At 36.6% G+C, this 15,984-nt stretch overlaps 1 protein-coding gene across 1 annotated transcript in view; it reads right to left on the bottom strand.

Moving 5' to 3' along the window:
* The window catches only part of VPS13B (vacuolar protein sorting 13 homolog B), a 770,486-nt gene that overhangs the window by 666,223 nt on the left and 88,279 nt on the right, over nt 1-15,984 (bottom strand). Inside the window, exon 16 of the mRNA XM_039218135.1 lies at nt 1,681-1,805. Coding sequence (XP_039074066.1) covers nt 1,681-1,805 — 125 coding nt within the window. The remainder of the gene's footprint in view (nt 1-1,680; nt 1,806-15,984) is intronic.

The following is a 15,984-nucleotide window of genomic DNA, read 5'->3' as shown; positions in this document are numbered from 1 at the left end:
TTAATGAGTTTTACATGTATTACTTTCAAGTTAGAGTTGCTAAGAACAAATGATAGTTTATGGTCTATTAACTAAGGAAAACAATGTAAAGAAACTATTTCAAAGCAATATACTCATGTAAAGCATAGAAAAATACCACTCAAATAATACAGAAGTGGTCTCAACTACAAAAAAATCAAGTCACTTCCATATACAAGCATTGTGTGATCTCATGCTTTTAGTATTTAAATGGAATATTTTCTTTTAGATGTCAGGACACATATTTTAAACCACATTTGACAATACTTGTATTAAGTCCTACACATCCTTAAACTAAGTCTTGCCTATTTAAATATTCAATTTTTTTCATGTGAAGGCTATAATTCATTTTGAAAATTTTGGCTTTAAGAAAACCTAAGTATTTTCTATAGTAAATTGCACTGTTTCTAAAAATCTCAGTGTTATGAATGATAAGTAAACATCTATTAAAGTTGATATCAACATACCAACTGGGACAGATCCCCTGGTATTTCTTAATATAGCAAATATAAAACTTGGCTCAAATGCAACAAGTACATACAAATAAAATATTAACAAGAATCTCTATACTACATAAGATATGACACGTGTAGAATATGGATGACTAAGGACAAAATTAAACTTATCAAGAGAAAGTAAGAATGATCGATCACTTAATAATGGTTTCATTTTGCAGAAAAATTGGTTCCAAGACTCAATTAACTACAACTTCTATATTTTTTAATTTTCTCAATAGGCAAAATTTTTCAAGATGTAAGCATTTATTAGTTTCATTTTAAAAGTTATCAAAAAAATATACTTTAAACAAATAAAGTACTTTAGATAAAAAATATTTTCCTGAAGGTATGTTGCTTTTCATAAATAACAGAAATTACATTTTGTAAAAATAATCTTACTAATTAGGATGGGAAAGCAAAGACATATTCCATCCAAATAATAAAAATAATCTAAATTTTTAAATGTAGAAATATTTCCCTAGAATATATTTCCTGTATTTAAACCTTATTTCATACATTCAAACAATCTTCTATTTAATATATTAAAGTTTGCTTTCAACTAAAATTTTAAAAGGCATAACTAGTAACTATTGGACTTCTATAAACCTCTTCCAATTTAAGAAAATATGACCTCCCAAATAAAGTAGCCCCGAAACAAATGAAAATACAGTCTAAAATCAGTTTCTTCTAAAATGCATCAACTAGAGATGTATCAAATATGTAAATCTATGTTATGGGTGTACTTTTCTCAGTGCCTATGAATACACATAAAATTGTTATTTAAATGATAAATACTTAGGCTTCGATATTAATTTGCAACTTTTAAAAATCTTTGTCTATATCCCCTAAAAAGGCAAAAATAAGGTACTTGCCCTTACACTTACTAGTACAGTATGAAGCAGCAACAGTTTACTCTAATTCCAACACGGATTAACAGTTATTCCCCAACAACAGTTAACATTACCACAAAAGAGACTAAGATCTAGTATACATCAGGCATTAAAGAGACATTTTTAGTGTCTCAGTAAAAGGCAGTAGAACTTCAGATATTTTTCTAAGGTTTTGTATAAAACTAACATACTTGCATAAGACAGACACGACTGCGTTTTTCCCCCTTCATAATACATGAAAATTATCATAAGCCACATTTTAACATAATACTTACCAGCATGTGGGTAATTTCAGAAGTTTAACATAAAGAGCAGTGCTGAAAGAGGGAATAATCGGTACAGGTAAGCAGTAAGATCCCCTACAATCCAAAGACGTCAGTCCTGCCTGGAAACCAAATATCTGAAACAAAAAGAAAAGATCCAAATGTTCACAGAGACAAAGTTTTAATAACCACAGGATGAAATACGTCAGTTTCAATTTGCTCTACAACAGCTGCACACTAAATATGTTCCAATGTCTTTTTCCACTTCCCAAACATCAACATTTTCTTTTATTCAATTTAACATTGACTAAATGCAAATTAAGAGATTTAAACATACAGTATTTCTTTCATGTCCCTGAAAGATCACTGCCTCTTACAACCCTAAGTTTCACATTTTATTTCTAAACATAATTATTATTTAGTGTTTTACTGTCTGCTAAAATGCACACACTTTCTAGTAATATAAACTGCCTGTATTGTGCACTTGGTGAAAATTAGTAAATTACTGTTAATATCATTTAATGCCTAAAAAGAACATTAATTACAACAAAAACAATCACAAAAATGTATTTTGCCTTCGACTTACATTATGCACACAAAAAGGATATCCAAATATATCCTAAAATGTTACAGATTACCCCCTTTCATGAAAATTGTACCGCTGATGTTTTTCACCCCAGGAAATTTGGTACATGACATAAATTACTCTTCATATGTTTATACTTAAAATGAGCAGATCACACTCAAAAATTTTATAAGCCTTCCCTGCAATTCCTGAACAGTATATCTGCTTTAAGAGGAAGAACCAATATAACAATATTACATGCACCATTATAGAGAATTTACTATAAATGAGCTCCAGTTCTTTCCAATAAGGTAAAAAATAAACATCTCAAAAATAAAACACTAACACACAGGGATACAAAACAAGGCTACTGATTTTCAACAACATACTAAAGTAGGTTAACCCTAACATTTATCTTTCCTGATTAATTTTTATTCCATGGGGTCATAAAGCACTCACTTTCCTATCTCTAGGATTTATATTAACTGATAAGTTTTACAGTGAAAAATGTTTAAGATTTTTCAATAATGAATTTTCAAAAAAAATACTTTCATTTAATGAACTTACAAACTAATGATCAACTTCTTTAAAAAGTATTAAACTATTTCCAAATGGTTTCAAAAGGCTATTATGTCCCTATCGTTCATCAAACTGACAATCTCAAATCACTTCCTTTAAAGTCAGGTTTAAGTGAACAAAATAATTTTTTGGAAATGAGACATTAGTTAAAATTACATATTTTTAGAGAAAACTCCATTTCAAAGGACCTACCTAATTACTATTGAACAAAATGAAAGTGAGCACCTATTAATTCCTATAAATCCTGTTGTCAACCAAGTGGCAAGAAATACAGAATTGAGAAGGGGAAAAAAATGTTTCTAATAAATGATCGACCTTGAAAATTAAGTTATCCATATCCATTCTCTTTAAAGACTTGTTCTGAGCAATCCTGTATGCAAAGAATTTCCAGGCACTGTGCAGTTTCAGGATTTCATATCTCCTCTAAAAGCTCATTTAAAGGATTCTAACATTTACAATTATTATACCACTTAATAAAAAACATTTTTAAAACATTGCCCAACCTCCAAATTTTATATACTATGAATAAGGGTAATATGTTATCATATTAGATTATCTGTGTCCAACTAAGAACTCTCTCAAGACACTTTCTAATAGTCTATAAAATGCCCCAATAGTATAATAACAGACACTATCAGTAAGTCTACTCAGATGGAAACTGGGTGTGGAGGAGATCCTTTCTGGATGTTTGCAGAACTGCAAAACACTCTGGGGAAACTGTACCTTATCCTGTAATATTTTATACACTATTATTAAATTTGCATGCTGTCCAGAGATGCTTCTAAGGGAACATTCAGGCAAATATAAAGAAAGAGGGCCTATCTACGGTATCAAAAGTAATAATTTCAGGGGCACCTGGGTGGCTTAGTCGGTTAAGCGTCCGACTTTCGCTTAGGTCATGATCTCGCGGTTCGTGGGTTCGAGCCCCGCGTCGGGCTCTGTGCTCACTGCCAGCTCAGAGCCTGGAGCCTGTTTCAGTCTGTGATTCCCTCTCTCCCTGACCCTCCCCTGCTCACGCTGTCTCTCTCTCTGTCTCCTAGAAATAAATAAAAATGTTTAAAAAAAAAAGTAATAATTTCAGGGGTACCTGGGTGGCTCAGTCAGTGGGTGTCCGAAATCTTGATTTCGGCTCAGGTCATGATCCTCTAGGCTGTGAGTGCAGCCTGCTTAACAGTCCCTCTTCCATCCCCCTCTGCATCCCCAACTCACACTCTGTGTCCCTTTATCTCCCCCCACAAAGAATTATTCAAAATAACCAACTTCCAACTCTTTTAAATTACAGTCATGAAATAACATATGTACATGAAATATACCTACATAACTAACTTGTCCACAGCCCTTGACCAACATTATAAATAAATACTTTATCTACAAAAATGAAAACAAACACAGTATGAATTGAGGTTGCTTTCACCAAGGATAGCTCATATACTTAGAAACACAGTAAAAGTACTGAGCACTGCAAACTAATCATCTGAAGCAGTAAGAACTTATGAAGTGGTAAGTGTAAATACCAATGAAAATATTAGCTGAAGGAAAGGTCAACTTGAATATGATGACTTATACTTCACATTAAATGAACAAGTCAACATGTAGTTCCACCTTTCAAAAAATTCAATTAGAATATTAAAAGTTTATCTGTATTTTAACACTTCACAATGTTCTTGAGTTAACATAAATAGAAGAAACTGCAGTTTCAGAAATATAAAAAAATTCTTATAAGTTTTTAATAAAATTAGTATGCTAAATTAGAATTTCTAATGATAAAAGGCAAAAAATATAAAAACACACACTAACTGTAAATAACAATGAAAATATAGTAATTGTGATGTAAAACAAATCATGCTTAAGCTTCTGTCATTATAAGACACTTGGTACAATAATATAACCAACATCCTAAAGATATGTCCCTTTCTTAAAGGGACAGAAAAAAAATCAAAAACTTTACCCATAAATCTGTTGCATTTCTATCACCAATAATGAACCAGCAGAAGGAAAATTAAGGAATGAACCCCATTTACAAGTGCACCAAAAACAATAAAATTCTAGAAATAAACATAAGCAAAGAAGTAAAAGACCTGTACTCTGAAAATTATACAACAATGATGAAAGAAACTGAAGAAGACAGAAAGAAATAGAAAAACATCCCATGCTCATGGATGAGAGCTGATATTGTTAAAAATGTCTATACCACCCAAGGCACTCTACATATTTAATGCAATCTCTAACAAAATACCACCAGCATCTTTCACAGAGCTAGAACAAAGAACCCTAAGATTTGTATGGAACCAAAGAAGACCCCAAATAGCCAAAGCAATTGCGGGGGAGGGCGGGAGGAAGCAAAGCTGAAGGCATCACAATTCTGAGCTTAAAGTTATATTACAAAGCTGTAGTGCTCAAGACAGTGTGACACTGCAGCAAAAACAGACACGTAGATCAATGGAACAAAACAGAAAATCCAGAATGAACCCACAATTATGTGGTCAATTAATCTCTGACAAAGAAGGAAAGAATATCCAATGGGGAAAAGTCACTTCAGCAAACAGTGTTGGGAAAACTGAACTTCAACATACAAAAGAATAAAACTGGACCACTTTCTTATACCATATACAAAAATAAATTGAAAATGGATTAAAGGTCTAAATGTGAAAACATAAAAATTCTAGAAGAGAACACAAGCAGTAACCTCTTTGGCAACAGCCATAACAATTTCTTTTTAGATTTGTCTCCAGAGATAAGAGAAACAAAAACAAAAATAAACTTTTGGGACTTCATCAAAATAAAAAGCTTCTGCAGAGCAAAGGAAACAATCAACAAAACTTAAAGGCAACCTACAGAATCGAAGATATTTGCACATGACATATCCGACAGTGGTTTAGTATAGATAATATGTAAAGTACTTATCAAACTCAAAACCCAAAAAGCAAATAAACCAATTAAAAATTGAGCAGAAGACATGAATAGACCTTTTTCCAAAAAAGACATCCAGATGGCCAAGATGAAAAGATGCTCAAGGTTGCTCATTATCAGAGAAATATCCATCAAAACTATGAGATACCAGCTTACACCTGTTAAAATGGCTAAACTCAACAGAAGAAACAACAGGTGATGGTGAGGTGTGGAGAAGGGGAACCCTCTTGCACTGTTGGTGAGAATGCAAACTGGTGCAGGCACTCTGGAAGACAATATGGAGTTTCCTCATAAAGTTAAAAATAGAACTTTACAATTCAGCAATGGCACTACTAGATATTTACCTAAGGAATACAAAAATACTAATTTCAAAGGGATACAAGCATCCCAATGTTTATATTCCAAAGCATCCACAACAGCTAAATTATTGAAAAGGCGCAGATGTCCACTAACTAATGAATAAAGAAAACGAGATAGATACATACACACACACACACAGTGAAGTATTACCATACAGCCATAAAAAAAAAATTAAAGAAATTTTGTCATCTGCAACAATTCAGATGGACCTTACAGGCTATTATGCTAAGCAAAATAAGTCAGAGAAAGAAAAATACCATATAATTTCACTTCTATGTGTATTTTAAGAAAAAAACTTAGAGAGAGGCAAACCAAGAAACAAACTCTTACCTACAGTAATCAAACTGATGGTTACCACAGAGGAGATGGGTGGGAGAATGGGCTAAATAAGTCATGGGATTAAGAAGTGCACTCGTGATGAGCGCTGGGTGTTGTACAAGAGTACCGAATCACTATGTTGTACACCTGAAATTAATATTACATGTATATTAACTGGAATTTAAATAAAAACTTTAAAATTTTTTGAATATACAAAATAGTATAGCTGCTATAAATAATCATATGCTGTCTATTTAAAATTAAACATATGGACACCTAGGTGGTTCAGTCAGTCAAGTGGGTCTGACTTTGGCTCAGGACATGATCTCGTGATTTGTGGCTTTGAGCCCCGCATCAGGCTCTGCACTGACAGTGTGGAGCCTGCTTGAGATTGTCTCTCTCCCGCTCTCTCTGCCCCATGTGGTCTCTCTCATTCTCTCTCAAAATAAACAAACTTAAAATTTTTAAAATAAAAAATAAATTAGTAAAATTAAATACAAAATTATAATATTATCTAGCATTCCATTTTAGGCTATATATAACAAATAAAAATGAGTGAAGTTAACAGGTATTCACATATCACGTTTATACCACCATAATCCATATTACCCAAAATGTGGAAATAACCCAAGTATTCATCAATGAAAGAGTGTATTAACAAAATGTGGTACAAAAATACAATGTAATATTCAGACTCAAATGGTAAGCAAGTTTGAAACTATGCTATGACATGGATGAATCTTAGATACAGTATCCTAATAAAATACAACAGTTAAATGGACAGTCATCATAAGATTCCACTAATATGAGGTACTAAGTAGTCAAATTCACAGAGACAGTGGGAAGAATGGTGGTTACCCAGGGACAGAGAAGAAAAGAACTGAAATTATTTAATAAAGTTTCAGTTTGGGTTCAAGAGAAGATTCTGGAAATGCATGGTAATGAAAGTTGCACAATTATGAATGTAGTTCCTCTCCTGTAACTATACACCTAAAAACTGTGTAACACTGGTAACTTTTGTGTTGTTGTTTTTTTTTTAATAATCTCTATACCCTCAATGTGGGGATCAAACTAACAACCGAGTCATTAAAAGAAGCACCTTTTACCGAATGAGTCAGCCAGGCACTCTGGTAATGTTTATGTTAAGTGTATTTTACAAAAATAAGTAAAACAGTTAAAAAAAAAAAAAAAGATGTAGTAAACCCGTATACAGTAATACACTGGAATAAACAAAAACTAAAGAAAGAGGATTATACGGAGAATTCTGCAGAATAATGAACATTTGGGAAGGAAAAGCTTTTGGAAGGTGGTACCAGATCTAGTTGATTGAAAATTAGAAACTTGAGAGCTAAAACTGCATAGAGATTAAATAAATCACTTCAGTTCACATATGGGAAAAATGATGTCCAAAAAGGATAAAGGACTTCTTCAAAACTCCGTATTGCTAGAACAGCAATATGATCCTTCACTTTTTTTCTTTCACAGTTTATTGTCAACATGGTTTATATATAACACCCAGTGCACATCCCAACCAGTGCCCTCCTCCAAGCCCATCACCCCCCTTCCCCTCTTCCTCAACCCCTTCAGCCCTCAGTTTGTTCTCAGCATTCAAGAATCTCTCATGGTTTGCCTCCCTCCCTCTCTCCAACTATTTTTCCCCTTATCTTCCCCCATGGTCCTCCGTTAAGTTCCTTCAAATCCTCCTATACATGAAAACATATGCTGTCTGTCTTTCTCTGCCTGACTTGTTTCCCTCAGCATAACACTATCCAGTTCCACCAGCGTTGCTACAAAAGGTCAGATTTCATTCTTTCTCATTGCCATGAAGTATTCCATTGTATAGGTGAACCATATCTTCTTGATCCATTTGTCAGTTGATGGACACTTAGGCTCTTTCCATGATTTGGCTATTGTTAACACTGCTATGAACATTGGGGTACATGTGCACCTATGCACCAGCACTCCTGTATCCCTTAGGTAAATTCCTAGCAGTGCCCTTGCTGGGTCATAGGGAAGTCCTATTGTTAATTATTTAAGGAACCTCCACACTGTTTTCCAGAGGGGCTGCACCAGTTTACATTCCCACTAACAGTGTAGGAGGGTGCCCATATCTCCAAATCCTCATCAGCATCTATAGTCTCCTGACTTGTTCATTTTAGCCACTCTGACCGGCGTGAGGTGTTATCTCAGTGTGGTTTTGATCTGCATTTCCCTGATGATGAGGGATGCCGGGCATCGTTTCATGTGTCTGTTGGCCATCTGGATGTCCTCTTTGGAGAAGTGTCTGTTCATATCTTCTGCCCATTTTGTCACTAGATTATGTGATTTTGGGGTCTGGAGTTTGGAGAGTTCCTTATAGATTTTGGATACTAGCCCTTTATCTGATATGTCATTTGCAACTATCTTTTCCCATTCCATCAGTTTCCTATTAGTTTTATTGATTGTTTCCTTTGTCGTGCAGAAGCTTTTTATCTTAATGAAGTCCCAATAATTCATGTTTGCTCTTGATTCCCTTGCCTTTGGGGATGTGTCAAGTAAGAAACTGCTGTGGTGGAGGTCAAAGAAGTTATTTCCTGCTTTCTTCTCTAGGGTTTTGATGGTTTCTGGTCTCACATTCAGGTCCTTTATCCATTTTAAGTTTATTTTGGTGTATGGTGTGAGAAAATGATATAGTTTCATTCTTCTGCATGTTGCTGTCCAGTTCTCCCACAGCACCATGTGTTAAAGAGGCTGTCTTTTGTCCACTGGATACTCTTTCCCGCTTCTTGTGGGTCCAATTCTGAGTTCTCTATTCTATTCCACTGATCTATGTGTCTGTTTTTGTGCCAATAACATACCGTCTTGATTGATTACAGCTTTGTAGTAGGCTTAAGTCTGAGATGGTGATGCCTCCCATTTTGGTTTTCTTCTTCAATATTACTTCAGCTATTCAGAGTCTTCTGTGGTTCCATACAAATTTTAGGATAGTTTGTTCTTGCTTTTAGAAGAATGCTGGTGCAATTTTGATTGGGATTTCATTCAATGTGTAGATTGCTTTGGGTAATAATGTCATTTTAACTATATTTATTCTTCAGATCCATGAGCATGGAATGTTTTTCCATTTCTTTGTGTCTTCTTCAATTTCCTTCTTAAGTTTTCTATAGTTTCATCATACAGATCTCTTATGTCTTTGGTTCGGTTTATTCCTAGGTATTTTATGTTTTTTTGTGCAATTGTGAATGGGATCATTTTCCTGATTTCTCTTTCTGTTGCTTCATTATTGGTGTATAAAAATGCAACTGATTTCTGTGCATTGATTTTGTACCCTGCAACTTTGCTGAATTCATGGATCAGTTCTAGGTGGCTTCTGGTGGAGTCTGTCGGGTTTTCTATGTAGAGTATCCTGTCGTCTGCAAAGTGAAAGTTTGACTTCTTTGCAAAATCTGATACCTTTTTTTCCCTCTTGTTGTCTGATTGCTGATGGAAGGATTTCCAGCACTATATTGAACAACAGTGGTGAGAGTGGACATCCCTAGCGTGTTGCTGGTCTCAGGGGGAAAGCTCTCAGTTTTTCCCATTGAGGATGATGTTAGCTAAAGGCTTCTCATAAGTGGCTTTTAAGATGTTTAAGTAAGTTCCTTCTATCCCAATTTTCTTAAGGGTCTTTATTAAGAAGGATGCTATATTTTGTCAAATGCTTTTTCTGCATCTATAGACAGGATCATATGGTTTTCATCTTTTCTTTTGTTAATGTGATGTATCACACTGATTGATTTGCAAATATTGATCCAGCCCTGTAACCCAGGAATGAATCCCACTTGATCATGGTGGATAATTCTTTTTATGTGCTGCTGCATTCGATTTGCAAGTACCTCTTTGAGGATTTCTGCATCTGTATTCATCAAGGATATTGGTCTGTAGTCCTTTTTTTGCTGGGTGTCTGTCCGGCCTGGGAATCAAAGTGATGCTGGCTTCATAGAAGGAGTCTGGAAGTTTTCCTTCTATTTCTATTTTTTGGAAAAGCTTGAGAAAAATGAGTATTAACTTTGTTTTAAATGTCTGGTAGAATTCCCGAGGGAAGCCATCAGGCCCAGGGCTCTTATTTGTTGGGACATTTTTGATAACTGATTCAATTTCTTCACTACTTTTGGGACTGTTCAGATTTTCTATCTCTTCTCATGTGAATTTTGGTAGTGCGTGTGTTTAGAAATTTGTCCATTTCTTCTAAGTCATCCAGTTTGTTGGCATATAATTTTACATAATATTCCCTGATAATTGCTTGTATTTCTGAAGGAATGGTTGTAATAAATACATTTTCATTCATGATTTTGTCTATTTGGGTGCTCTCTTTTCTCTTTGAGAAGCCGGGCTAGAGGTTTGTCAATTCTGTTTATTAAAAACAAAAACAAAAAAAAAAACACAAAAACAAAAACAAAACAAAAAAACTCTTGGTTTCACTGATCTGTTCAACTGGTTTTTTGGATTCTATATTGTTTATTTCTGCCCTGATTTTTATTATTTCTCTTCTTCTACTGGGTTGGGGTGCTCTTGTTGCTCTCCTAGCTACTTTAGGTGTCCTTAGACTTTATACTTGCACTTTTTCTAATTTCTTGAAATAGGCCTGGAGTGCAATGTACTTTGCTCTAACGGCTGCCTTTCCTGCATCCCATAGCGTTTGAATTGTATTTTCATTTTCATTTGTTTTCATAGATTTTTTAATTTCTTCTCTAATTGCCTGATTGGCCCATTTTTTTTTTTTTAGTAGGATGTTCTCTGCCCTCCGTGTTTTCGGAGGTTTTCCAGACTCTTTCCTGTGACTGATTTCAAGTTTTATAGCATTGTGATCTGAAAGTGTGCATGGTATGATCTCAATTCTTATATATTTATTGAGGGCTCTTTATGATCCAGTACGCAATCTTGGAGAATGTGCCATGCACATTTGAGAAGAAAGTGAATTCCACAGCCTCAGGATGTAGAATTCTATCTGTCAAATCGATCTCATCCAATGTGTCATTCAACTCCATTGTTTTAGTGATTGTCTGTCTAGTTGATCTATCCATTGTTGTAAGTGGAATATTCAAGTCCCCTGCTATTAGCACATTCTTGTCCATAAGTTTGTTCCTGTTTGTGTTTGTTTTATGTATTTGGGTGCTCCCATATTAGATGCGTAGACATTTACAATTGTTAGCTCTTCCTGATGGATAGATCCTGTAATTATTATATAATGTCTTCTTCATCCCTTGTTACTGCCTTTAAAGTCCAGTCTGTATGATGTAAGTATAACTACTCCAGCTTTCTTTTGACTTCCAATAGCATGACATATATTTCTCCATCCCCTTACTTTCAATCTGAAGGTGTCCTCGGGTCTAAAATGAGTCTCTTGTAGACAGCAAATAGATGGATCTTGTTTTTTTTTTTTTTATCGGTTCTACTACCCTCGGTTCTACTACCCTATTTCTTTTGATTGGAGCATTTAGTCCATTTACATTCAGTGTTATTATTGAAAAATATAGGTTGAGAATCACTGTGTTCTCTGTAGGGTTCATGCTTGTAGTGGTGTCTCTGGTACCTTGTGTTCCTTGTAACATTTCCCTCATAGAGTCCCCCTCAGGATTTCTCGTAGGGCTGGTTTAGTGGTGAAAATTCTTTCAATTTTTGTTTATTTGGGAAGACCTTTATCTCTCCTATTCTGAATGATAGGTTTCCTGGATAGAGGATTCTTGGCTGCATATTTTTTCTGCTCATCACATTGAAGATTTCCTGCCATTCCTTTTTGGCCTGCCAAGTTTCAGTAGGTAGGTCTGTTAACTACTCTGATAGGTCTCCCTTTGTATTTTAGGGCCTTTTTATCCCTAGCTGCTTTCAGAATTCTCTCTTTGTCCTTATATTTTGCCAGTTTCACTAGGATACGTTGTGCAGAAGATCAATTCAAGTTACGTCTGAGGGGAGTTCTCTGTGCCTCTGCAATTTCAATGTCTGTTTCCTTCCCCAGATTGGGGAAGTTCTCTGCTATAATTTGTTCAAGTACTCCTTCAGCACCTTTCCCTCTCTCTTCCTCTTCTGGAATTCCTATGATACGGATATTGTTCTGTTTGATTGCATCACTCAGCTCTCGAACTCTTCTTTCATGTTCCTGGATCAGTTTATCTTTTTCTCTCTTTTTCTATAATTGTGTCTTCTCATTCACCTATTCTCCTCTCTGCTTCTTCGACCCATGCATTGGACGCCTCCATTTTATTATGCACCTCATTTATAGCATATTTTAGTTCACTATTTTTAAGCTCCATAATCTTTGTAGCAATGGCTTCTCTGATGTCTTCCATGCCTTTTTCAAGCCCAGCGATTAATTTTATGATTATTGTTCTAAATTTTTTTTTTAAATGTTTTTTATTTATTTCTAGGAGAGAGAGAGAGACAGACAGCGTGAACAGGGGAGGGTCAGAGAGAGAGGGAATCACAGAATGAAACAGGCTCCAGGCTCTGAGCTGGCAGTCAGCACAGAGCCCGACGCGGGGCTCGAACCCACGAACCGCGAGATCATGACCTAAGCGAAAGTCGGACGCTTAACCGACTAAGCCACCCAGGCGCCCCTATTGTTCTAAATTCTTGTTCAGTTATGTTGCTTCTATCTGTTTTGAGCATTTCTTTAGCTGTCATTTCTTCCTGGAATTTCTTTAGAGGAGAGTCCTTCCATCTCATCATTTTGGCTAGCTTTCTGTCTCTTGTTAGTCTTAAAAGCTTATTATGTGCTCTGCACCTAAGAGTACCACTGTATTAAAGAAGGCTCTTTCACTGTCCAGGGCCTGTCCATTCAGGAAGTGTTCTTTGAATGGTGTCTCTTGATCTCTCTTGTTGAGACTTCGGTTATTTTATTTCCCTACTTGTAGTGGTATTTGGGACTCTCCAAATACCATGTGTACTTTGGCTTGTTTCTTGAGGTAGCCTTGGAAAAGAAAACAGACAAACACAGAGAGTACAAAGGCACACAAACGCACAAATTCAACAGCAAGCAAACCAAAAGGGAAAAAGAAAAAGAGATAAAAAAAGAAAAAAAAAATAGACAAAGGACAGTCTAAAAGCATAAAACCAGAATTCCCAGCTACCAATAAAGAGCAGGGGGTATGCAGTGCTGATGGAAGAGCATATACAAAGAGAGAAATGACAGGGCGGGGAGGAAGTGAAATTGGACAACGACCAGGCAGAGAGACTAAGAGGCTTAATTCAGAGAGAGAGAAAGAGAATACGGTAAGAGGTGAGGAGAAAGAAACGAAGATGATGTTACTCAGAGAAACTATATAGTCTGATTACTCCAGAGAGAGAAGAGAAAGATAGAAACGTAGCAGTGAAGATGTAGAATATACATCTAGAGAAAGGATTAAATGTGATTGTTTAAGCAAACCAATGACCACTGTGCCCAGTCCAGCAGCGGGGAGGGATACAAATGAAAGAAAGGAAAATATATCTGAATAGAAAGAATTGATCTAGAATTAACCACAGCAGTGCATCCATGTTGGTCTGCCCCAGGCTCTAGGTAAGAAAAAAAACAAACAAAGGCAGCTCTCTAGCAGGGATGGGCGTGGTTTGGTGTAGGCAGGTCTTACGCTCCACTAAAGTCTCACTCGGGCTGATCCCTGAGGTCCTACCTTGGTGGTTGTGGGGAGAAAAATGGTGGTGCCCCAGTCCTTTCTCGAACCAAGCACTGCAACTCACTCTTTTGGGTAAGATCTCCCCGTGCCCGGGGAGTAGCCAAGGTGGGTTGTGCTCTATGTCCCAAGCCACGCCTCTTTCCAGGTCTTGGTCCACGCCCTTTATTGATACGGCTCAAAATATAATCCGGCAGACCAGGCTGCTTCCCAACTGGCGATGGAGCCAGGAGAGCAGTGGAGCAGTTTCTCCTGGCGCCCCCTGGGAAGGGGCACCCAGCCCAAAGTTAGCACCACAGCTATAAATAGGATCACTCTTCCATTCCGAGCGAGGTTTTTTTCTTCTCCAGGGACAGTTGGATGAGCAGTTTCAGCCACTGTTTCTCTTCCCCTCGACTCTCTGAGGATCCCCGGGAAAGGGGTTCCCTCCCCTCCCTCCGTGTCTCTGGTCCTGGCTGTTTTTATCTTTCCCAGTTCACACTCAAGCACCTATGAGATTGTCTTCTTAGTGGACTCTTTTCCTCCCTGACTCCTGCAGTTCAGTGTCCTATGGCTTCAGGTCTTCTCTGGGATTTGTTCATTTTCTGTTCTTAAAAAAACATAGACACGTGTGCAGATACAACTGGTTCCCCACCAATGGAGAAGTGGGCAGCGGCTGGTCCGGGCTCCCCCATCCACGCTGGGGACTGGGGGAGGAATCCTTGGAGGGGACACTCCCTTCTTGGGGTCTGTGTCGCTGGACTGGCACTACTGACCCTTTAAACGAACTGTGGCCGCCCTGAGCCTCTTGCTCTGAGAATCTCTCCACAGAGGTAGGTAAGTGGTACAGATCCTATGGCGTGATTAGAAGCGTACCTTCCTTGAGTTGTCTCACAAAGCCTGGCAAGCCAGTAGTCAGTTAAGAACAGGTCCTCTCCGGTAAACACTCTCTGCTATTAGGAAGGTGGGCAACCAGGACCTTGAGAGTTATTTGGAAACCTGGAAACAGGGTATCGGGCTTCACTAAACCTGTTGGTGTCAGAGGGGGTCCTATGATGCTTCATTTTATTTAGCTCATAATTAGAGTAAATTAGCTCACAATTTACTCTACCTTGCTTCCTCCCTCCATTTCCTCTTTCCCCTCTCCAAAAAAGTATGCTAGATTCTCCATTTCTTTTTTAATTTTTTTTAATGTTCATTTATCTTTGGCAGACAGACAGAAAGATAGAGTACAAGTGGGGGCAGAGAGAGGGGGGAGACACAGAGAGAATCCAAAGCAGGCTCCAGGCTCTGAGCTGTTAGAACAGAACCCGATGCAGGGCTCAAACCCAAGGACTAGAGATCATGACCTGAGCCAAAGTCTGATGCTTAACCGACTGAGCCACCCGGGAGCCCCTCCACTTATTCTTAAAGAAAAAACAAACTTTCTCACCACTGTCTCTTCTCCAATCCTCAGTAAAATTCCATTTCTCATCTTTAATCAGCAAGTTATCTGGAAAGAGATGCCTGGAAAACACTGCATTTTTTTTCATTGCCTATGCATTCCTTAAATCCTCTAAATCTAGTTTCTGCTCATATATCCACTAAAACAAAAGGAAACTCTGGATTGAAAAATGATAATTTCATTATTTTCTTATGGAGAGAAATTAAGTATTTTCTCTTGACTTTTCCCAGTGACAATTTAACTGAGAAAATAAATTTTTTCATTACCCAGACTTTAAAAATATGAATATTGTCATTCTGTCACCTACACTTTTAAAGAAATAAAATCCTTCAGAATATCTAATGAATGCTTATAACTCAACAACAGAAAGACAATTCAAAAATGGGCAAAAGATCCGAATAGATATTTCTCCAAAGAAGATAATACAAATGGCAAATAAGGATGTGGGAAAAAAAAAAAAAATCCAACATCACTAAACATTATGGATGTATGTATCAAAATCAGAATGAGATACCTTTTTAAGACCACTAAGATGAATA

This window comes from Hyaena hyaena, unplaced genomic scaffold (assembly GCF_003009895.1).
Source record: "Hyaena hyaena isolate Hyena2069 unplaced genomic scaffold, ASM300989v1 scaffold_737, whole genome shotgun sequence".
NCBI lineage: Eukaryota > Metazoa > Chordata > Mammalia > Carnivora > Hyaenidae > Hyaena > Hyaena hyaena.
Note: the sequence above shows the minus strand (reverse complement) of the source record. Positions and strands in the feature narration are given on the sequence as shown.